Source organism: Gracilinanus agilis, chromosome 1, assembly GCF_016433145.1.
Source record: "Gracilinanus agilis isolate LMUSP501 chromosome 1, AgileGrace, whole genome shotgun sequence".
Lineage (NCBI taxonomy): Eukaryota > Metazoa > Chordata > Mammalia > Didelphimorphia > Didelphidae > Gracilinanus > Gracilinanus agilis.
Window position 1 is genome coordinate 35,040,664 of NC_058130.1, and position 23,443 is coordinate 35,064,106.

Here is a 23,443-nt window from a genome sequence, read left to right on the forward strand (position 1 = left end):
TTCCCCCCTCTCTGCAAGTGCTGTTTTCTGTTAAATTTCCATCTGCCTTTAGAATGAAAGGGTTGAAAAATGGCTTTCATTCATTGCTAGTCGTGCGGGAACTTTAATATCTTATAGATAAAATGAAGAAAATGAAAAAGGGGCAAATGATAGGGAATCAGGGATATTTTTTCCTTCCTCCATGGATTGAGAGAAGAGGAGAAGAGAGTAGGTAGCAGACAGAATCCAGTGGGAAAGAGCAATGGATTTGCAAGTCTAAGGATCCAGGTTCAAAGCCTGCTTCTGCTCTCTCTACCTGTGTGACTTGGGGTATGTCTTTGGGCTTCCATGTCTGTGGCTGTAAGGTGAGGTAGCTAGGCAGTTTCAGTGGATAGAGTGCTGAACTTGGCAGTAGGATAACCTGAGTTCAAATCCTGACTTAGAATATCTGTATGTTTCTGCCAAATTTACTTAACTTTGGTTTGCCTCAGTTTCCTCATATTTAAAAGGAGGATAATAATAGCCATGAGGACTGTCGTGAGTGTCATGTCGTGAGATGATATGTGAAGTACTTTGCAAAACTTAAGGGGTTATGTGAATGCTGTTATTATTAAAATGTTATTAATTTGAAATTTACTATTATTATTAAAATGTTATTATTAAAATGAAAGATTTGGACTAAGTGACTTCTAAGTTCATTTTCTGGGAGGCAGGAAGCAGATAGAATAGTAGGCTTGGAGTCAGGAGTTCAAATCTGGCTTCAGACACTTACTAGCTGTGTGCTCTTGGGCGAGTCACTTAACCCTATTTGCCTCAGTCTACTCCTCTGTAAAAATGAGCTGGAGAAGGAAATGGCAAAACACTCCAGTATCTTTGCCAAGAAAATCCCAACTGGAGTCACAAAGAGTCGGACATGACTGAAAATGATTGAACAATGATCTTTTCTAACTCTTCATCTGGGATTCAATAATTCAATCCAGCAAACATCTATTAAGTACTTACAGGGTGCCAGCAACAGTGCTAACTAAGCACTGGATTCTGTGCTTTGAAATCTTTAGGTAATTTGCAGGAAGAAACTGAGCAACAGAGCACTAGAGGTGAATTGTGTAGTGGAAATGCTCACTGCCGATGACATTCCCAAGTGATGTCCAGACCTTCAGAAATAATAGGATGAAACCAAAGCTGTGCTAAGAACAAGGAGATTGTCATTCTTCCTTAATCTTCTATCCCAGAGACAGCTCTATAATAAGAGGCTGCTCTAAATAAGGTTTTGACTTCCCAAATAGAGAGCCACTCCTCTCCACTAATTGGTACTAACTAGATGTTTAGAAGTGCATTTTTCTCCCAGTAGCACGACACTTTAAGAAGAAATTCAGAAAATTAATTTCATATTTCCCCCACAAAGTATTAGTTGTCACTACTGCCTAGTAGACACCTTTATGGAATTTGGATAATGACTTAATCATGGTGCAGGTATTCAATTATAAAGCGAGAAATCAAGCAGCCTATATTTAAGGGTGGAAGAAATAGAAGTGTGAAAAGAAATAGTCCCTTAAGAAGCTCGATTTCATGTCATCACGCATGGCAGTATTATATTTACTGTTAATGAGTAGTGTTTGGTAGAAAATTCTTAAGAAACCACACACGTTTAAGCTGCATAATAAAAATGCCTGGATGTAATCAAGTTAACTTATTTTAATTCAACTACTAATGACTAAAATCCGATCAGCTCTTGAATTCCAATTATGTTGAGTGCCATTTTGTTACTGATTATATTTGCAAAAGTTAATTTCATAGTTTAATATAATTTCAGCTGCCCCCCCGTTCCCCCCAATGCAAAAGAGGTGTTTCATTAGGGAATTCACTGTGTTCTCTTTTGGCTCCCCCCAGCAGTTCCACGGAGCATCCTGGGGCTTCCAAGCCTCCGCTAAGCTCCTCCAGTATGACATCACGGATTTTGCTACGCCAGCAACTCATGCGTGAGCAGATGCAGGAGCAAGAGCGCCGGGAGCAGCAACAGAAACAGCAAGCTGCCCAGTTCATGCAACAGAGAGTCCCCGTGAGTCAGACACCAGCTATTAACGTCAGTGTCCCCACTAGCCTTCCCCCTGCTACCCAGGTGCCAATGGAAGTCCTTAAGGTACGTCAAGTGTCACTTTCCCCCACCTTAAACCCATCGCTCGGGCTTCTTCCCTTTACTTTGAAGGGACTGTCAAAAACTCTGGTGAACTTTGTTTTTCCATAGTTATAGATGTACATTTGATATTAAGACTGTCACCTCTGCTCATTGCCTGTAGCTCTATTGTACCCATCACTCCTGTGATCCAAATTTGACCTCTCTTTTGATCGCTGATTAATGAAAGTATTTGAGGACAGGCTTAAAATTCCATGTTATCGACTCCTTCCTTCCACCACATATAGTGTCTTTTGCTAAGTCTATTTCATGTAGTATCTTGTTTTAAGCCATATCGGGGGCAGCTGAAGACATTACATGAAGAACACAGAAAGGGCTCTTTAAGTAACGTTAAACAGTTACAGGAAATACCAGAGAAACTGTCAATATTCAATTTTCAGAGGCCAGGAGGAATTACTTTTTATGGAAATTTCTGTTTATTGAAATGATGTCTTTACTTTTGGGAAGTTCTGAAACCTTGAATGGGTCCAAAGTGTTTCTCTTAAGATATTTTAAAAAATAACTTCCAAATTATTTTCACTTTTGTTCTTTACATCTTCATATTTGATCATTTTTAATCAGTAAACTGTTTTAAAAAAATAATTCTAACTTTTAAAATTCTTCTCAGTTTTAAATAGGGAAGGATTTTTTTTTTTTTTTTAGCCTTGTATAACCAGCCATCATAATCCTTTTACTCAAATGAGTTGATTGCTTTTGGTAGCTTTTGATTTCTTGTTAGACAAGAAGCTGCAGGGGCTTGCTGGTATCTTTCTGTCAAGGGACATAGAGCTTCCTAATTACTGGAGAAAATTGTAGCAGGTCTAAAAATAGACTTTGGTTCACACATGGGAAGTCCAGAGAAAGTCACATAGAAAAATGCGCTTTGTTAAAAGATGTACATTTATGGTCCTTTGAACAAGGAATCCTATACAAAAAAAGGAAAAAAGAACACTAGAAAATTGACTCTCAACTAGATTTTGCCCACTTGTCGAACCCTTTTGGGTCCTCGAGGGTCCCAGATATTGCCATCCCCTAAACAGGTTTTCATATTGGTTATTCGTTGTTGGTTAAGCAAGACTCTTAGGAAGAGTAACACAAAAAGAGCACGTCAGGCCATATAGCATCTTACTCATAAAACAAGTGTCACAAGAGAAAGAACTGAATATTCCCCGAGAGAGCTAGAGATATACCACTTCTTGACTAGCGGTGATTGCTAGTAAGGAAGATGATACTATGATACTATCAAATAGTTAAAAAATTTCTCAGGTTTTTTAAAGGTTCTTTTCCTAAATATAGGAATCCTAGCCTTTAAAAATAATCAGACATAGTGAAAGAGGAATCTGCTAGAATAACTTTAAAATACTACTAGAGTTAAAATAAAGGATCCTTTCAAATAATAGTTTGTCATGGTTTATTTTAGTATTTTAAAAATTCTTATGCTATTGTTAATGAATTCTTTGCCATTTGTTTTTGTTTTTTTCCTTAATTATGATTTGGAATGAGCAAATTGAATCTCATCTTGGTTAAATTAAAATGAACAATGCTAGCACTGGGTTAATTTCTTTTCTATTAATCACTAAGTAATATTTAACGTTGCTTTCTATGTAAATGATTTGTACTTTGAGGACTTGTGTAGAAATTGTAGAAAAAGATACGTTTATCTTCTCTAGGCTGTGGTTTTTGATTTTTTTTCTGCAGAGGCCATCAAAGCAAAGTTTTAGAAGATATTTACTAAGCAGTAGTATACTGGTAGTGTCATACAATAACAATAGAAATTGATGTTGGCATTGATTACGTGCCGATTGAAGTTGGCATCACTTCAAGAAAGTGGCATGCAGGGGAAAGATTGGAGAAACACATTGCAATCACATGTGATGTACGTACAAACAAACACATCTCACTGTGAAAACGATTAAATTGATCATCTTTCAACTCGAACATCATTCAGCTCTTTTCTTGGTGTGTGACTATTTCCTGTTCATATCTTCGCCTTTAGCACCAGGACGAAACATAGATCCTTTGTGACAAAAGGTCAGAAGTTAAAATACAAATATTTTATTTGAACTCTGAGGGGGAAGTCTTTAAGCGAGTGTACAGTAAGTGTCCATTTTGTATTTGATGCTGTTCATACCCAGAGTTTGCGTCTTATATGCAGTCAGTCTTCAGAACAATATTTAATCTAGTTTTTTTAATTTATTGGGTCAGGATATATTACTCATAACATAAACAAACAGAAAAATAATAAACTTTTTTAGATATTACCCTGACAGGCTAACGTCCTTTAGCAGAATATGGCATATGGAAAATATTTTAAGTCACACTTAGGACATGTATAAATTCTTAATTTTCAGTAGGAATTTTTTTTGGGGGAGGAGCATGAATTGCATATCTGTGCCAATGAAATGGTGTAATAAATATTGATTTTTTTAAAATGAGGAACTTCTATGTATTATTATTTTTTCACTTTTGGGCTCTGGCTATAGTTTCATGCAACAATTCTGCTACCACTGTTGATGTTTGAAAAGTTAGTATGTAGTTATTGAAGATTATTTAATGTAAGCAGAATTATAGAAACTGGATAGCAGGGCTGATATCGATTGTCTGGTCTCAATGGTAATTATGAGATATTTTACATTATATAATTTAATATAGTCAGAGTAATTTTCTGAAACCAACAGGACTTTTTAAAGTTTCTTTTTGTTCTTACAAAAAACAACTAATTTCACATGTTCCTGAAAACGTCATATACCACCTTCTCAATAGAAACTTCTATGAATATTTAGCTGTCAGAGGATCCAAGCTGAATCCTTCATTACCGAATTTTTTTTACTAAGAGTACAATGGAAAGATGACTAAGAGAATCTTGTAAAGAATATGTCAGACTAGGAATATTTTTTATTTAAATGGATAGTTGCTGGTTTAGAAAAAAATCCAATGGTCATTTTATCCATACTCTTGTTTTAGGAAGGACTAGACCCAAGGCAACCTCCTGTAACCTAGAGAAAAGAGCCTTGGGGATCTGGGTTCTCAAGCTGGCTCTCTCACTAATTAGCTATGTAACCTTGAGCAGGTCCTGTAGCCTTTGTGGGGCTTAGTTTCCTGATCTGCAAAATGTGGTTGGATTAAAATTTCTCTGAGGTCTGTTATAGGTCTTAACATTTTTTGAGAAAATACTTTAAAGATGTTAAAGTGCTATATACATTTTAGTTATTATTAAGACTTGAAGAATATTGATAGCTTTAAAAAATATCGTATAAAGCCTTTAAGACCTAGTGTTCGTAGCCGACAGATCAGAAGTGAAAACTTGACATCCTGTTCCTTATTCTATACTTGTTTAGTCCCTGAGTTTATGCATACCTTATCTGTATTAGCCTAGGTTGATGTTATTTATTACTCAACATTTAATGATGGTTTTTTAAATTTATTTGTTACATTGACTGCATTTTCATGCTAAATGAAATTGATTTTACTATATATTTTCTGAATGGTACTTTTATTTTTGCTGCTTTCTTTAGAACTGCCTGATTTAGCCAGAAATACTCTATAGAGGGTATTTCCCTGTTGTCGGACTTAAAAATTAACTTTCCTGATTAGTTGGGCAGGATAATCAATAGAGTCATGTATTTTTTTTTTTTTTTTGCATTTGTAAAACATGCTTAAAATGGAAATGATTTTTTGAAAAGAAAGCTTATTTTTCACTTCCCTGGGTGTTCTGATGTTGCTTTCACCTTAAAATTTCCTTCCAGGTTTTATCGATTATCTTTTGGTCCTCTGTTTCAAAGTTCTTAATTAATTTGGGGACTGTAAACTGTTTTGTTTTGTTTTGTTTTTTTAAATTCTGATTTACCTAATTTCAACTTAATTGTTTTCCTTTTTTATTTATTTAGTTTTCTGCATTTCAAAAGGAGTCCCTTGGTTTCACTAGATTGCAAAAGGGATCTATGACCCCCCAAAAGTGAGGAGCCCCCATTTTAGACAAAGGCAAATGCAAAGCCACCCATGCCTTGGATTCAAGGACTTTCCCAGGAAATTTAGTCACTCTCCTCCCCACACTCATCTTTCAATTTTTCTTTCTGGCCCATCTCTGTAACTCTGATCATGGAAAGCACTCAGTTCCTCTGTGAGCCTGGATCATGGGCCTTTTCAGATGTCAAGCCCATGCCCAGCCAGCCACCTTATAACAAGAGTATCAAAGTCTTCTTTCTTTTAATGTTTCTTTGCTATTGCTAGTGTTTTATGAATCCGTTAAAAAAGAGTTATATTAATCAATTTGTTGTAGGTGAATTGTATGTGGTCCTTGGGGAAATTTTTATCATTTCTGCTAGTTCTAGAACTAGCCCAAAAAGATCTTTGAGATTAGGGCAATAATTCAGGGTTCATAAAATAAGGAAACAAATGTAAACATTGCAAAAAAAAAAAAAAAAAAAACAACAACAACGAAAAACCAAACCCTGACATTCTTTTGAGCTTTATGAATGTAGCAAAATTAGATTCATAGTCCAGGTGATTTGGGAGAAATTGGGTGAAAATATATCCTTTTTTTGAAGAGGCAACACCCACTGTTCTCTCAAGACCATGTTATTCACATATTGTACTTGGCAGGGAGTGGGCAAAGGGCATCCCTCTTATTTGTCTTTCATTCTATAGTGAGAATTTCTTTGTGGATTACTTTAAAGCCTGAATTAATAAAGCCTTGGTTAAAATACCCAACAGAAGGGCAACTAGTTGATTTAGTGGATAGAGTGAGTGCCAGGCCTAGAGATAGATTAGAGATGGGGGAGTTGGATGGAAATCTATCCTCAGACATTTACTAGCAACGTACCCCTGGGCAAGTCACTTAATCCCAACTTCCAAGCCCGTACTGCTCCACTGCCTTGGAGCTGATACTTAGTATTGATTCTAAGACAGAAAGTAAGGGTTTAAAAATATAATAAAATAGGCAAACAGAAAGAGGAGATAGATAGACAGACAGACAGACAGATAGACAGACAGACAGATGAATGGGTAGATTGTCGGATGGATGGATGGATGGATGGATGGATGGATGGATGGATGGATGGATGGGTTGATTGTTTGATGGATGGATAGATATGTAGGTAGGTAAGTAGGCAGGTAGGCAGATAGGTAAATAGGCAGACAGAGTGAGCAAACTTTTATTGTGTTATTTCATGTAAGCACTACATACAAAACCAAGAAAACAAAACGGTATCTACTGACAAGGAGCTAATATTTTAAAGGGAAGAAATGAAATATAACAAGGACCTCGCTACTTACCTGCTTATTTGAGTCAAGATGGAACAGTATTGGAAGGTGGAGTAACTGTCCTAACCCCAGCTGTTTTTCTCTGCTTAAAGCTACAACACAGATTCGGAAAATGGAGTATTTCTTAAGGTCTTATATATAATTTTTACAGTATAGTACTAGGTAAATGTAGTTGGTGTTAATACACAATTCCTTAGATTTCCTTGTCTATTCTGTCCACTCTATCTCCATTCCCTCTATTTTTCAACATTCCACTTTGATTTTCTGTATTGGTATGGCTTAAAATGAATTAGATGTTATTTTAAAAGTGTTATTTCAGTATTTTTAGTCTACCTTTAAACAGTATTTATAAAAAGAATTAATAATTTAAAAACCTTTTTGATTTTTTTTTTTTTTTTTGGTTGGCCAAACAGCCAACTCATTCAGATATTGGGGAAATGATAAATAAATGAGTATGCGCATATGTGCATACGTGTGTGTGTGTGCATGTGAGTGTGTGTGCGTGTGTGTGTGTGTGTTAATTTTATAAGACTATTCAGAAACAACAAACCAAAGTGGAAATTATACACTCAGTTTTGCATGAACAAAGGACATATTTTATATGTCCAGCTTTTCTGGCCAGTCGGAGAATGGATTCTAGAGTCTGTACAGTTTCACTTCAGTTGCTTATCCAGGGAAATGGAACCTGGGGCCGTAGAGCAGTAGGAAAAAAGAGCCCCCAGTGTATCTTCAGCCTTTTTGTTCCTTCAGTCACAGGCAGTGTCAAAGGCAGTTGGCTCAGCTCTCCTGAGATTTTCACCTGGCCCATCCGTTCTTGTTCACTACTGAAGAAGAAGAAGCAGCAGCCACATTCTGAGGTTTGCTCTGCCTTCTTGTCTCTACAGATTAACATTCCCCCTTTTAGGGCAACCAGAAGTGGTTGAACGTATAAGCTATAATTCAGGATTCTTAACCTTTTTTGTGTCAAAGAGAATCGGTTGGCAAACTCTTGACTCCTGTGCATCTCATCATAATGTTTTTAGATGTATAAAATGAAATATGTGGGATTACAAAAGAAACCAGTTACAGTGAAAACAGACAAACAAATTGAGATCACAAATCCATGTTTAGAATCCACGCTTTAAAAGGTGGCAAGCTAGAGTGAAATGGAAGGAAACAAGGATCTGTCATAATTAGTGAATTTTTAGTAGTAGAGTTACCTGGAATAAGTGACTGTCCTTTGGACGTTTCCTGTGCCTTGTCTATGCATGCTGGGATGCCCATCTCTATAGAAACTCATGTGATGTTTGTACTCTGGGCAAATCCACAGATCATGCTTTGAGATCTCCTCCTTATTATATACTGAACACAATTAAATTGTACTGAGATCACAGATTCAAAAGAATCTAGGGGGCTAAATTGTGGAAAAAGGCAGCCATGCTCACCTTTTCAAAAAGAAGTCAATATGTAAGATCCCAGGCCCCATTAAAAGCATTTTTTCCCCTTAGAATCACTCATATAAATGGAACAGTAAAGAAACTTTTCTGTGTGTGTGTGTGTGTGTGTGTGTGTGTGTGTGTGTGTGTGTGAGAGAGAGAGAGAGAGAGAGAGAGAGAGAGAGAGAGAGAGAGAGAGAGATCCATACTGCTGAGAGGGGTTCAAGCTGCAGAGGGGAGTTCAGGCTACATCTCAGAATTCCACAGGGCCCCCCAGAACCCCTCTCAGCAATATGGATCTCACAGTGTGTTTATGTCTGTCTGTCTGTCTTCAAAAAAGCTTGGGGGACAGAATAAAGGACAAAGCAAACTCATCATAACTGACACATATCTTGAGAATTTGAATCAGTTGGCCATCCTTATCTGAATGTGTCGTGTCCCTCCATGGGCTCTCCAAGTAAGACCATCTGAATTGTCAGATGAAAAATAATGAATGTGGTTTAACATATTCAGGGAACTGTGCTAGCCAACTGATGATTACTAGGAAAGCTTTCGAGAAGCTAGTAATTTTAATGTTTTAGAACACCTTTAATTACCGGTCAAATGCCTTTTGCCATAAAAATCTGATTGGAACCTTCCCCTCCTAGCACATCTCCTCAAAAGCATACTTCTCTGAAATAATTTCTTTTCCAGAGTTTCCAATAACAAAGCCACAGCTCATCTCCATTTTCAAATGATTGAAGCCTCTTCTTATAGTCTGGGTATTTGTTTAATATAGCCTTGGAAATAATTATGAACAATTTAAAAATCCAAACAAATTCTCTTTCCTCCACCATCCCACCAAAGAGAATGAAAGGAGATAGCTTTCTTTAAGCAGTTTAAAGCTGAATTCCCATATATTCCATAGGGTTGATTATTCAATAATATAGCCCAGTTTTTGGGAAAAATACTGTATAATTCTACATCATTTTAAATGATTATTATTTTTTTTAAGACCCATACCTTCCATCTTGGAGTCAATACTGTGTATTGGCCCCAAGGCAGAAGAGTGATAAGGGCTAGACAATGGGGGCCAAGTGACTTGCCCAGGGTCACCCAGCTGGGAAGTGTCCACGGCCAGATTTGAACCGAGGACCTTCCGTCTCTAGGCCTGGCTCTCAATTCACTGAGCTACCCAGCTGCCCCTTAAATGATTATTTAAAAAGTTTTGCCTATCCATAGCCTATTAAAAAAAAAAAAAGTAACCAACAATTCTTACTTTCTGGTTTATATTTTGGATGTAATTAACTGTAATATCTTATATTGTGATACCAAAAAGACTTTTAAAAAGAAATAAGGAACCTTAGCTTCTATCTTAGAATCAATACTGCATATTAATTCTAAGCCAGAAGAGTGGTAAGGGCTAGGCAATGGAGGCGGGGAGGGGGGATGGTTAAATGAATTGCCCAGGGTCACATAGCTAGGAAGTGTCTGAGGACAGATTTGAACCCAAGACCTCCCATCTCTAGACCTGACTCAATTCACTGAGCCACCTAACTGCCCCATCAAAGAGTCTTATACTTGGCTACTTGGATGGAATCCGAGTGAATATTCCCTCAAATTTGCAGACTGCCACCCATTCTTACTTTCTTCTGTGAAATGCTTAACCGTGTTTTCTCATAAATCCTCTACATTGGTTCTTCCCAGTATTTTTAAAGTCTTGTTCTGCCTCTCTTGTCAGTATTAATGGAGCACATTCCTGCCTGTGGCTTATCCTTAACTCTCATTAGAGAACCACCTCCCCTCCTTTGCTGGTCATACTTATATTTCATGATAGTGCCCCCCTTTTTTCCCCCTTCTGCTACTCCAGCACTAGTATCTATTGGCAATATGTTGTAGGAATTTATGCCAATCATGCATATTTCTATTGGCCCTTTGGTGCCGTTAGAGGCAACCTGGTTTAATGATTGGGACACTAGACTCAGAGTGAGGAAAACATGGGTTCAGATCCTGCTTCTAACAATAGCTGTGTGATCCTGGGCAACTTACTTCCCCTCTCAGACCGTCACTTTCCTCATCTGTCAAACAAGATGGTTAGACTCAAGAACCTCTAAGGAACTTTTTGGCCTTAAATTTATGATCCTACAACTTTCCATTTTTTACTTCCAGCCATATAACAACACAGATAGAATATTAGTCTTAGAAAAATGGTCCTTACTTTCAGGAAGAAATTTAGGGGTCATTAAATCCTTCTAAGTTCCCCAAAGATAATCTGTTTTCATTCTCCCATTCAATTCTAGGCCTAGTCATGGTGCCTATCTAAAACATACATATAGATGGACTGATTCTCTAGGCTATTCATTTTTTTAAGAACTTTTTTAAAGATTGATATGGAAGGATAGTCAGGGAGTTTTCAGTGTTTGCTGCTCCTAAGCCGCCATCTTGATTTTGCTAACTGGCTTGATTCTATAGGCTGTTCATTGAGATTCTGTGTACTTATGAGATTCTCAAGATATTCCTTAAATAGGGTGGAGAAAGGGACTTCAGTTTAACAAGAGCATTGATTCCCTCCCACCCTCCCACCTCCCCAATTCTTTATGTGTGTTCCTAGGAGGAGGCTTGGAGATAGCATCCTTGATGGGATTGATGTAAAAATTTGAACAAAATTAGCATAATGTAACTGTGCGTGCCTGCTATCCTACTATGAGGGAAGTCTGGGAAGCTGGTGGATATTTTGAGCTCTGGTGTTCTGAGTTGCAGTTGGCCTGAAGCTAGTTGGGTGTTTATACCAACTAACTCCAATATGGCGAGCCCATGAGAGCAGAATGGAAAGGGACAGGGGAGGGGAGTTATGAGGCTGTCCATGGAGAGGCAAATTTGTTGGGATTAGAAATGAAGCAGGTCAAACCATCTAGGCTGATCTCTAAGAGGATTGTGCCCTAGTGGTTTCTACACTTTCAGCCTGGGTGAGATAGGAAGACCCAGTATACAAATAAAAAAATTGAAATAAAAACCCTAACATTACTGTCTTCTTTTTTTGTTTTTTTGTTTTAGTTTTTGTTTTTAAACCCTTAGCTTCTGTATATTGGCTTATAGGTGGAAGGGTGGTAAGGGTGGGCAATGGGGGTCAAGTGACTTGCCCAGGGTCACACAGCTGGGAAGTGTCTGAGGCCAGATTTGAACCTAGGACCTCCTGTCTCTAGGCCTGACTCTCAATCCGCTGAGCTACCCAGCTGCCCCCATTACTGTCTTCTTAATTAACTAAGGAGATGTGGTTTGCATTTTGGCAAAATTATGAAGCCATTAAGTAGTTTTGCCCAAGTAGATGAAGTCATGGAAAGAATCCTGGCTCTTCCTTTGAATGTGTTTCTTTTTATTCTCTTCTGGTCATATCAGTATGAATCTTGAGGAAGTTTTAGTTCTTTACTGCATCCCAGAGCTTCTGGGTACTTCCAAACTGGCTTGTGAAGATAGTAGCTTATCATCCTTAACTTCTGGGTGTATAGAAGTAAAATCCTCCCACTGTTTCCTCTAATTCCAACCTGAGCTTAAATTAGTGTTAATGATGAAATGAATTAAACTCAGTTATTCATTTTACAGAATGAGCCCTTATTTCACAAAAAGAGTCATTGAAGGGTTCCCTTTCATAGTGAGTGTTGTTGTTGAGTTTAAAATAAGATGACATTTTTCAGGAGCCTCGTTTGCCCTCAGCTTTTCAAGAATGCATTTCTTGTGTCCAGTAAGGCACATCTGTATAATGGACATTATTATTCTTACTACTTTTCACCAGAGGCAAGATGGTGGGGGTAAAGAGCTTGACATTTAAAAAGGCGTAAAAGTATTTGTAGTCACCAGACTGTAGTGAATTTCACAGTCCTCCAATGACCCAAACTTTCAACACCAAGTTTGGAGCTGATGCTCTGCTGTTCTGCTCCTCAGCTGTAACATGACTCTGTTTCTCCCTTGTATGCCCATTTTGGAGCCATCCTAATTTAGGAGTCGAGGCTGGGACTCGGGCGTGTAACAGTGACTAGAACAGAAGTAACAGCCCAGAGACATTCCTGCCATTCAGTAGCGGCTTAAATATGGTCCTTTTGGCCAGATTACAAATATGTATCATTTTGCCCAGCATTGCTTGGCAGGTTCAACCTGTCTGATGGTGACAAGATTAGCTTTGGTTTGCCTAGTGCAGTTGTAAAAATTAGATTAATAAGTACCAGGCAGAGAGCCCTTTACTTTGGAGAAAAGGAATCTTACCTTGAGTGATTTTGTCTGTCTTGATTGGGGCCTTAATTAGCCACATGTTCTCCTCCCTCCTGGGAAATAAGTAAGGGATAAATTTGGGGATCAAGCCGTAGACGTCCATAGGCTTTACCCCACACCGTTAGGTAATTCATTGAGGAATGTTGGTAATTAGTCCTGCCTCTTTCAGCTCTTGGCTCGTTTCGTGAAACGAGTTGGTTTTAAAATAATGCCTGCTGCTTCATTAGCAACAGGTTTCAAGCCTGGAACTTGGCTCTTAAACAAAAACAATATTGTGTGGCGATTGTGGCCTGCCCCCGATGTTTATGTGTTTTTACAAATCGTGAAGGACGGTCTCTAGTTCCCCCATTAACTTCGTGACCTACTGCGTTTTCTTTTATCACCATCGGGCTTTCTCTTGGGCTGGCCTTTGTCTCCCCAGCTCAGGGGAGGAGGGGGAGAAGTAGAGTCCACCCTGGCCAGAGTTTTGCATGTGAGGTGCTTGTCAAACCGTGTTGGCTTAGCGTGATTTGATGGAATTTAATTTGAATGCTTAGAATAGTAACTGGACTGGTGGGGGTGATGGCCTTTTGGTTCTTTTGCATTGTTAAACAGTCGAGCATATTTATAACCAGCCTGTTAGGCCTAAAGGGTCGAATACCCAACGGGCAGAGACACTGGTGCCTTTAAGGTTAGGCTCTTTCTATCTAAACACCGAGCTGAAGTTGATGTTCGATGCCAAGTTTCCGTCGGTGCCAGTTGGCGTGCCTCGTGGAGCTCTGAGAAAGGCCTCTGGCCAAATCTGTCCTCTCCTCCACCTCAGTCCCATCTCCTTGGAACACAAGAGCTGCGAACTGGCAACCGTCCTTTCGGCTTCGGGACCCCTTTCCTGGATGAAGAAAAGAAGTTCCTGCCTTTGTAAAGATTCTGCAAAATTGGACCAAAGAAGTTCTCCATCAGGCTTTGCTTCACTCTACTCTGCTTCCTAACTCTACTGGTCTCCTGGTTCTTGCCTGCTCAGCTCCCAACCCTTGTTAGTATGGCCGCCTGAGATCTCCTTCCTTTTAAACTCTACCTGCACAGACACACATATAAATAAACCTACATGTATATGTCTGTATCTTGTATGTACATAGTTCTTTGCATGCTGTCTCCTATCTCATTAGAATGACAATTCCTTGAGAGCAGGGACTTTTTTTGGTGGGGAGGACTTTCTTGATATTCAATCAACCAGTCAATCAATAAACAGTTATTAAGTACCTACTGTGTGCTGGGCATTCTGCTAAGTATTGGGGCTATGAAAAGAGACAAAAGACAATCCTTGCCCTCAAGGAGCTCCCTTTGCCTAATGGTGATCCCCATCTTCTAGTACCATTTCGGGCATAGAATCAGGGCTTGTGGCTGTCCTCTGATCTCATTCTGCCTCCCTTTGTAGAGGTGATCTGTGCTTGGTGCACACTCCTAATTCTGGTCTTTGGCTTGCAGATCTAGCCCTGGAAAGGGGGTTGGAGGGTTCATCTAGTCTAACATCCCTTCCCTTTTTTAGATGAAGAAATGAAGTTGCAGTGAGGTAAAGGGATTGACTTTCACACAGAAAGTAGCAAGGATAGGATTTGAACCCTTGCCTCCGGAATCCAGCTCCAACATGCTTTCCTTTGCATTGTTTATAGAAATCTTTTAAGGTTCTTCCTGATGCTACTTTCTTCATGAGCTTCCCCTACTCTTTGGGCACATAGTAGGTGCTTAATAAATTTTATTGGAGTGATTGAAATGATTTTCCTCCAGACCTCCCAAATTACATGTGATTTTTCTTACATTTCCTAAGGATGTTTTGTCAAGATCTCATCTTTGACCTGTCTTTATACATCTCCCAGCAGTACAGACTTACTGAGGTTAAGGACTACTGTTTTCCACCTTTCCCTCCATAGCATTTAGCTTATAGTCTCATGGTAGGGCTTATAAATATCTGTTGCAATGCTACCTTATGAGTCCTTGGTTGGTATGCAGGCTTTATTCCCATTTATTATTTTTTTGGGTGTTTTAGAATCAATACTATGTATTGGTTCCAAGGCAGAAGAGTGGTAAAGACTAGGCAGGGGGGGCAGCTGGGTAGCTCAGTAGATTGAGAGCCAGGCCTAGAGACAGGGGAGGTCCTAGCTTCAAATCTGGCCTCAGACACTTCCCAGATGTATGACCCTGGGCAAGTCACTTGACCCCCATTGCCTCCCTTACCACTCTTCTGCCTTGGAGCCAATACATAGTATTGACTCCAAGATGGAAGGTAAGGGTTTAAAAAAAAAAAATAAGACTGGGTAGTGGAGGTGAAGTGACTTGTTTAGGGTCACATAGCTAGGAAGTATCTGAGGTCAGATTTGAAGCTAGGACCTGCCCCTCTTTGGTCTGGCTCTCAATCCGCTGAGCCACCGAGCCACCATCGCTCCCATTTACCTTTTTACCCAGATACAGTTGATCTCATTTATTTTCCAGAACTGCCCTGTGATTTGACATTGCTATAATCTAGTGGAAATCCATTACCTGCTTGACTGAGATTTTTACTTTTCCAAGTCGGTATCTCCTGAGTGAGACGAAGCGCCATCATCTCCTGATGGCAGGGAAGCCGAGTCTGTTTGCTTGATTCCAGCTCTGCCTCCTTCACCCCAGAGAGTGGTGGCGGCACTGATTACAGCGCCCTTGTTAGTCCTCCTACTTGAAAAGGATGCTATTTAAAGCCTGCATTTTTCACACGAACACAGCCCTTGGCTGCTACTCTGATGATATCCAAACGCTTTAGATGGATTTATTCAAATAAGCATTTCCTCACTGTTGTCCCATCTATGGTGCAAATAAAGAAACTGAGTTTTGAGAAGATTGACCCAAAGCTGCCCACTGGTGATGGAGATACAGTAGTTCTGCTCTAAAGAATATGTGTCAGACAGCAATTGGGCTTTCCAGATCCAGGACTCTGAACTCTTAAGTCATTAAAGAGAAGAATGAATTGCGAAACGCTATTCTTAGTACACTTGGGGGTACACTTTCAGGACCAATGAAACAATTCTTCATTTTCTTAATAGTTACTATATCCCGGGGCAGCTGGGTAGCTCAGTGGATTGAGAGTCAGCCCTAGAGATGGGAGGTCCTAGGTTCAAATCTGGCTTCAGACACTTCCCAGCTGTGTGATCTTGGGCAAGTCACTTGACCCCCATTGCCCACCCTTATCACTCTTCCACCTAGGAGCCAATACACAGAAGTTAAGGGTTTAAAAAAAAATTAAAAAAATAGTCACTATATCTCGTGCTTGGCACATCCCTGCCAGCACTTCATAGATGCTTGTTGACTGACTGATAATCTCAGACATTTAAAACTTATGATTTTGTTCTTTTCTTTAGTTCATTTATTAGAGTAGGGTTCAAGCTATAAACTTAGAATAATGATTTGGATTTGCAGGACAGTTTGTAACAACAACACCAACAACAATAATATTTAGCGTTTATATAGACCTTTAAGGTTAAACACAGAACATAATGTATCTCATTTGGTACTCACAACAACTCTATGAGGCAGATGCTATTATTATCTGTGTTTTACTGATGAGGAAACTACTCAAGAGGGGGAGAGAGAGCACGGGGTAATTTTGTGCCACTCCACCTGCCCTTGTTTTCCATCTCTTGTTTTGGGAAAAAGTGATCTGGAGAGGGCATAGCAATAAAGTGCCCTGTGGCTTGACTCATGATGCCAATCCCCTGGGTGGAGGGGAGTGCCTTAGTGTCTATTAGGATGAGATTGCCTTAAAAGCAAGGACTGCCTCCCCATGGTACCTCTATCTTTAGTACCAAGCATGGTGTTTGGCATATATGTAGGGCCTCAAAAAAAGCTTTTTCAGTCTTTTTTTTTTTTTTTTTTTTTTTAAATCAGGAAGCCTTGCCTAAGAGACCCTCGTGTGCCAGTCTATGGCATTGCAAGCCAATGGCCAAATGGTTTTCTTTCTTCTTTGACTTATTAGTTGGTAAAATGCTCCAGTGTCCCTTGGTCCCTGGACTTATTTGCTTCCTTTTCAGGTTTCTACCTTGGCTTCTCTCCGTCTTTATCTTTGTATAGATGTGCAGATGTGCCCTTTCCATGACTGGGGCTAGCTTTAGTATGGACCCAGTAGCCAGCTATTCTTTCTTCATCTGTTTTCAGTTGCTGCATTTGGGGTTTTCCTGGTCAGGATTCTGGAGTGGTTTGTCATTTCCTTCTGCAGCTTATTTTATAGATGAGGAAACTGAGGCAAACAGAGTTAAGTGACTTGCTCAGGGTACACAGCCAGCAAGCGTCTGAAGTTAGATTTGAGCTCAGAAAGCCGAGTCTTCCTGACTCCAGATCTGGCACTCTATCCACAGCACCGCGTAACTGCCTCATGTGGGCTGTTCTACAGTGGATTGTCTCTAGCTGGTCCATCCTGAAATAAAGGTAAAAACCCTGCCGGCCTATGGCTCTGAAGCACAATTCAGTCCTTCCTCCTATGTGAGACTGTCCAGGACTGCTTCATAAGAGTTCTCATAAGTGCAATATTCAAATAGGACCACTGTATTGTCCCTTAATAGATTAGGGATGTACCTCAAGCCTTCTCAGCCTATCAGTCAGTGACAGATTTGGCTGGGTCCAAGGGTGGTTATCTGGTGGCTAAAGAGTATGTACAGCTGTGACCTGGGTTAAAAAAGCCCTGTCAGTTGAAAACCCCTTGTCCCTAAGCCTTGGGATTATGATAACCCTCAGGAAGTGGTAAATTATCTTTACAATTCATGCTATGAGATCATCTTGTTACTTTGATACTTTTATGGATCCATGATTTCATCCATCTGGGTATTCCTTCCCTTATGTTGTTTGAAGCCAAGAAGCCATTTCTCATCCTGAGGGATTGTTGTCTAGATTTTTCTGTAAGTGTTTCTAAAATAGACCGCAGACATTCCTTTGTTGATTTTAATGTTTTGGGGATACTAATGTGGCACTTGGGCTCTTTTCCTCTTATTCTTCATTTTTTGTGAAATCATCAGCTCCTCTCATCATTTTCTGTTTGTAATTTCAAATAAATCTCTTTTTCCTCCCGTTCCTCACTTGCAAAATGAAGGGAGGGTAGGCTAGAGAGTCTCTAAGAGTCTTTCTAACTCTTAAATCTTTGCAAAGAAAGAAGGCATTTAAGATGATCAGTAATTTTTTATATCTTCTCTGTTATCTTGATTTTGGTTAATGAGTTATGATCTTTGCCATCTTTTTTGAAGTGTCTTTTTGGAAATCTATAGAGATGCTCAAATGAAGGTTGGACAGTAATTAGGGATATTATCTGGATCATTCCTATTTAGTTACAAGGTGAAAAAAGATGACCATTGAAATTTCTCCCAGATATGAAATTCGGTGATGTTCCCATTTCCCATCTTTACACCTTGAAAATTAGCTTTTGAAAAATACCTTTAGGATTGTGTCCCCTCAAGCACATTTTTATTCCCTCAGTATCTTTCACTAAGAGCTGTTTTTTTTCAGACTTCATCTTCTTAAGTATTGTTGGAACTCTGTGGTGGTTGCATTGTCATTGCCGACAGAAATGGAGCATTAAAAAAGTGTGAGCACATCTGTTCCAATTTCTGGTTATTTCTTGTCTTCTTTCTGGCTTTCACTACCTATGCTTTGGGGTTACACTAAATGAAAAGATCCTAGAAATAAATTACACGGTAAATGAAACATTTCTAACTCTTTCATGCATGAATTCAAATCCACAGTGGTATCTTCTCACCTCTGTTATTGACACAAACATGGTGGATTTGGAGAAGGTTGGTATAGATAGAATTAATACGATCATTAGGACCCGAGGACAAAGTAGGTAGACCACAGTGTTCCATCACTTGTGCCAAAAGGGATTCCACAGTTTCTGATGTGAAATTGTCCTGGAGTCTGTTTTCCTTCAAACCAGCACTTAAAAAAAAATGATCTTAATGCAAAACTATCCTATTCTAGTTGTCGATATGCTTAGAAGACAAGACATAAGGTAATGAACAGTACTATATGATCTATACCTATATACACTTAATTACGTCAGTGGTGGGGATTATGAACAAACTTGGAGTCCAAGTTTTGTAGGAGAAAACAAAATTCTCCTTTGATACTCAAAACACATTTTTTAGAGGAAATTGTCTCTTTGGTTAAAGTTTTCACTTAATTTTTACTTTTGAAATCTTTTCTTATTTTAATGTCATTGAATGAGGTGGGAATATAATAGTTTTCTTGGGCTTAGCATTTGTGGATCCTCCCATCTATAATTTCAGAAGAGCCAGCCCTTGGGGCTTAGATGCTGACATCAAAGTAGTTGTTTATTGACGTGGTTGTTTTCTGTACTTTGGCTTTTAAAAGAGCTTGTTGACATCAGCAGAAACAAGCCACTATATCTTTTTAAAAAGATTACTTTTCTGCCTGGAGGCAATATCCCTAGTCCTAGTAGCTAACTTCCTCCACTCATGAATATAAAACAAACAGCCATTTTAAGAAGTCATGAAATGAAAATGGCCTCTGACTTTTAAAAGGCAATTCAGCATATAAGGTGAGGCCATTACCTGTTTTATAGGTCAATCTTAGATGCCACTTTAATTCAAAACAAAAACAAAAACAACCTTACCTTCTTTCCAAGGCAGAAGAGTGGAAAGGGATAGGCAATTGAGGATAAGTGACTTGCCCAGGGTCACACAGCTAGGAAGTGTCTGAGGTCAGATTTAAATCTAGGACCTCCTGTCTCCAGGCCACAGACTCTATCCACTGAGCCACCTAGATGTCCTATTAGATGTATTATAGGATATATGTGGTATCTCTTATTTATTCTTTCCAGATAGATTTCCGTACTTTCTTCCTACCTTCTATTTATGTCTAGAGAATTCAGCACTAGGAGTACCCAGAATCCTCCTCAAAAACTATCTCATGTCCCCTTTCTTACAATATAAATTCCCTGTGGATGGGAACTATTCAACATTTTTCCTGCTATCTCTTGCCCCTTGCAAATCATAATTATTTAATAAATACTTGTGATTTACTGTTTTGTCCTATTCTGACCTTGATTTTTATTCCTTTGCCTTTACATCTACACTTAAAATTTAGTTGTATTTCTTTCTGCCTGCGTAACCCATACAGAACACTATTGGGCAGATAATCTACCTGCCTTTTGCTTTAGACAGTTAACCAGGTATAGACCACTTTTAACCTTCATATACTAGAACCATCTTCCATTGTGAATATTTTTTTTTAAAAACAGGGAGCTGCTTTTATGAAAAAACTCCAACAATATAGATAAACCAAATTTGATAAAAATTAAATTATTAGTGCCACATGACCATTATTAACATTACTATCACATATAATATCTCTTGGTCAATTCAAGAAATGCTTATTGAGCATATGGTGAATATTGTTATGCTGTGATACATTCTAATTGTAACTCCTGAAACTTGTCCTCATGCTCTAACTTATTTATTATGTAGTGAGATATTCCGTTATCAAATTATTGTGCCAAAGAAATGGACTCCCGTGCTTCATGGCAAACATTTCTTTGATTCGCTCTTTAGACAGGTATATTGGTTTTTGAAAAGTGATAGAGTGTTTTGAAATGTTTTGATAAAAATTTATTATCTGAATGTCCAGCATTAGATTCAGTTGAGGTGAAGGTGAATGGCATCATATGATGTGACTCATTAGCTGTTTTTTTTTTTAATTTAATTTTTTATTTTTTTAAACCCTTAACTTCTGTGTATTGGCTCCTTGGTGGAAGAGTGGTAAGGGTGGGCCATGGGGGTCAAGTGACTTGCCACATCTGGGAAGTGTCTGAGGCCTGATTTGAGCCTAGGACCTCTGGTCTCTAGGCCTGACTCTCAATCCACTGAGCTACTCAGCTGCCCCTGACTCATTAGCTTTTGAGATATATAGGGTTTCCCAAAAGGGTTAGTTCAATTTTCTCTTAATGATGTGAAAGCACACTAAAATTTTTGGGACAGCCTATATTTTGAAAGCACAAGTTCTTTAATTTTAAAATTAAAGGAAAATACAATTTAGATCATTCTTAGTCATTTTTTGTTTTCAGCCTTAGCTTGTATAGCATCTTAGAAAGGCATTAATGCAATGGAATATTACTCTATTGAAAAAAATTGTGAATATGATGAATACAGGAAAAAAAAAAGTAAAATCACTGACTCCGAGTTCACTTAACACTCTTTCCCTTTTATTGGCAAAGAGGCTTGCATTAGCAGACTCAATGATGGTAGAGAAGTTGACAACAAAATCCACCCTCCTTCTGTCCAGATTCCCCCTCCCTGTTTCTGCAGACCTTGGCTCCAGGCTTCAATAGGCAGCCAGTGTGACTGTAGCCCTTGAAGAACAAAGGGTCTACAACCTGGTAGCAGTGCACTGCCATATTCCTTTTCTTTCTTTCTTTCTTTTTTTTTTTAAACCCTTAACCTTCTGCCTGGAATTGGAAACAATTTCAAAGAGTGTGGTAAGGTCTGGGCAATGGCGTTTAAGTGACTCACACAGCTAGGAAGTGCCTGAGTCCAGATTTGAACCTAGGACTTCTCATTTCTAGCCTTGACTCTCAATCCACTGAGCCACCCAGCTGCCTCCCTCTTCCATATTAACCTCTTTTCTCACCTAGATGCCCTACTTTGGAATTTCTCTGATTTCTCCATCATTCCCCCAGAAGTTTGTTATTGAGAAAAATCTCATTATCCTGCAATTTTTGATCAGGCTTGGAATTCTACCTTAACACTATAGTCTGCCCCTCTCATTGGAGAGTAGACCCTTTCAAGCCTCAAAATCCATTTAGCTCTGTCAGAACATTCCTCACCTGGATACATCTCTTTGGGACTTCTCCACAAAGCCCTAGAAAGCTTGTTATTAAATAAATCTCATCATCCTATAAGATCCTGTCAACCTTGGTGTTCTACCTCATCACCTCTGATTAGAGGGTGGGGCCATGAACTCTGAAGCCTCCACTAGAAGGAAGGAGCTTGGCTTAGACATCTCCCCATTTCTCATGGGGCTGCATTACTTTGGGACTACTCTTGACTTCTTCACCATGCCAGCATGTCAGGTACCTTCCCTCTACCCTTGCTTTTTTCAACTTCCTTTTGTGTATTGTCTTCCCCATTAGATCCTAAGCTCCTCAGAGGCAGGGGACTGCCTTTCTTTTTTCTTTTGGTATTTGTGTCTTCAGCACTTAGTGCCTTGCCCTTGGTAGATGTTTAAGTATTTATTGAGTATTATTGAATTGTTACTGGTGTGTGTGTGTGTGTGTGTGTGTGTGTGTGTGTGTAACTCCACCAAGTCTGTGGGAAATTAGCATCAAGGTGGGGCCATTTTTGACCACTAAAATTCATTTGTGGTATTGACTTGGGCTGGTGAATCATGAATTCCTTATGTAGTAGAAGGCAGAGACATTTTGAGATTGAGCCTCCAAGGAAACCACTCTAAGAGGGGATAAAGTCAGAAAGTGAATAGGAGAAAATCAGGTGGCGGGGGAAGAATATAATTCACTCTTAAGCATACTTTAAGGAACTTGAACACAATCAGATAAATCAACAAGGAAAGCATGAACAGCAGAAGGAATTATGTCCTCCCAAGCTGGTAAATGTGTTCAGGCTTCTATGAATAAATACTGCAAAACAAATGAAAATAATCCAACATTTGATGAGTAAGAGGACCCTGTGGAATGTGAGGAGAACATGGAACCACCGCATGCTATTCCTGAATGGTTCAAAAGAGAAATGAGAATTCTGAGAACAGAATTTATGGCTTTCAGAGCAAATGTAATCGGTAGAAAGCCAAACAAAAAGGAGAACAAAAAAATTGGAACAGAGCAGTCCAAAGGAAGAGAAGTAAAAACAAAAAAACAAACAAAAATCTTTAAAAGAAAATATGCTCACTGTGAAAGCAAAATATGCTGCTCTTGAAGGCAGTATTCCTGGAGAAAACCTTAGGTTAGTTAGGTGAAGCAGTGGATAGAGTGCCAGACCTGAACGCAAGGAAGACTTATACTCTTGAGTTTATATTTGGTCTCAGACACTACCTGTATGACCCTGAGCAATTTACTTAACCCGTTCTGCCTCAGTTTCCTCTTCATTCCTCTGATGAGCTGGGAAAGGAAATAGCAAACCATTCCTGTATCTTTGCCAAGAAAAACCCCAAATGGGGTCACAGAGTCAGGCAGGACTGAAAAACAAAAACAATAAAAAGGGATCATAGATTTTCCAGAAGAATATGCCCAGACCAAAAACAAAAAAAGATATTAACAGCACAATGCAGGAAATAATAGAACTTCCCAGAATTTCTGAACATAGAAAATGAAATACCATTTGAAAAAATTCACAGATCACCTCCAGAAAAAAAC

The 23,443-nt window shown here is 39.0% G+C and overlaps 1 protein-coding gene across 1 annotated transcript in view; it reads left to right on the forward strand.

Annotated features, from left to right (window-relative positions):
* The window catches only part of MITF (melanocyte inducing transcription factor), a 278,742-nt gene that overhangs the window by 170,225 nt on the left and 85,074 nt on the right, over positions 1-23,443 (forward strand). The window contains exon 2 of the mRNA XM_044675813.1: positions 1,870-2,119. Coding sequence (XP_044531748.1) covers positions 1,870-2,119 — 250 coding nt within the window. The remainder of the gene's footprint in view (positions 1-1,869; positions 2,120-23,443) is intronic.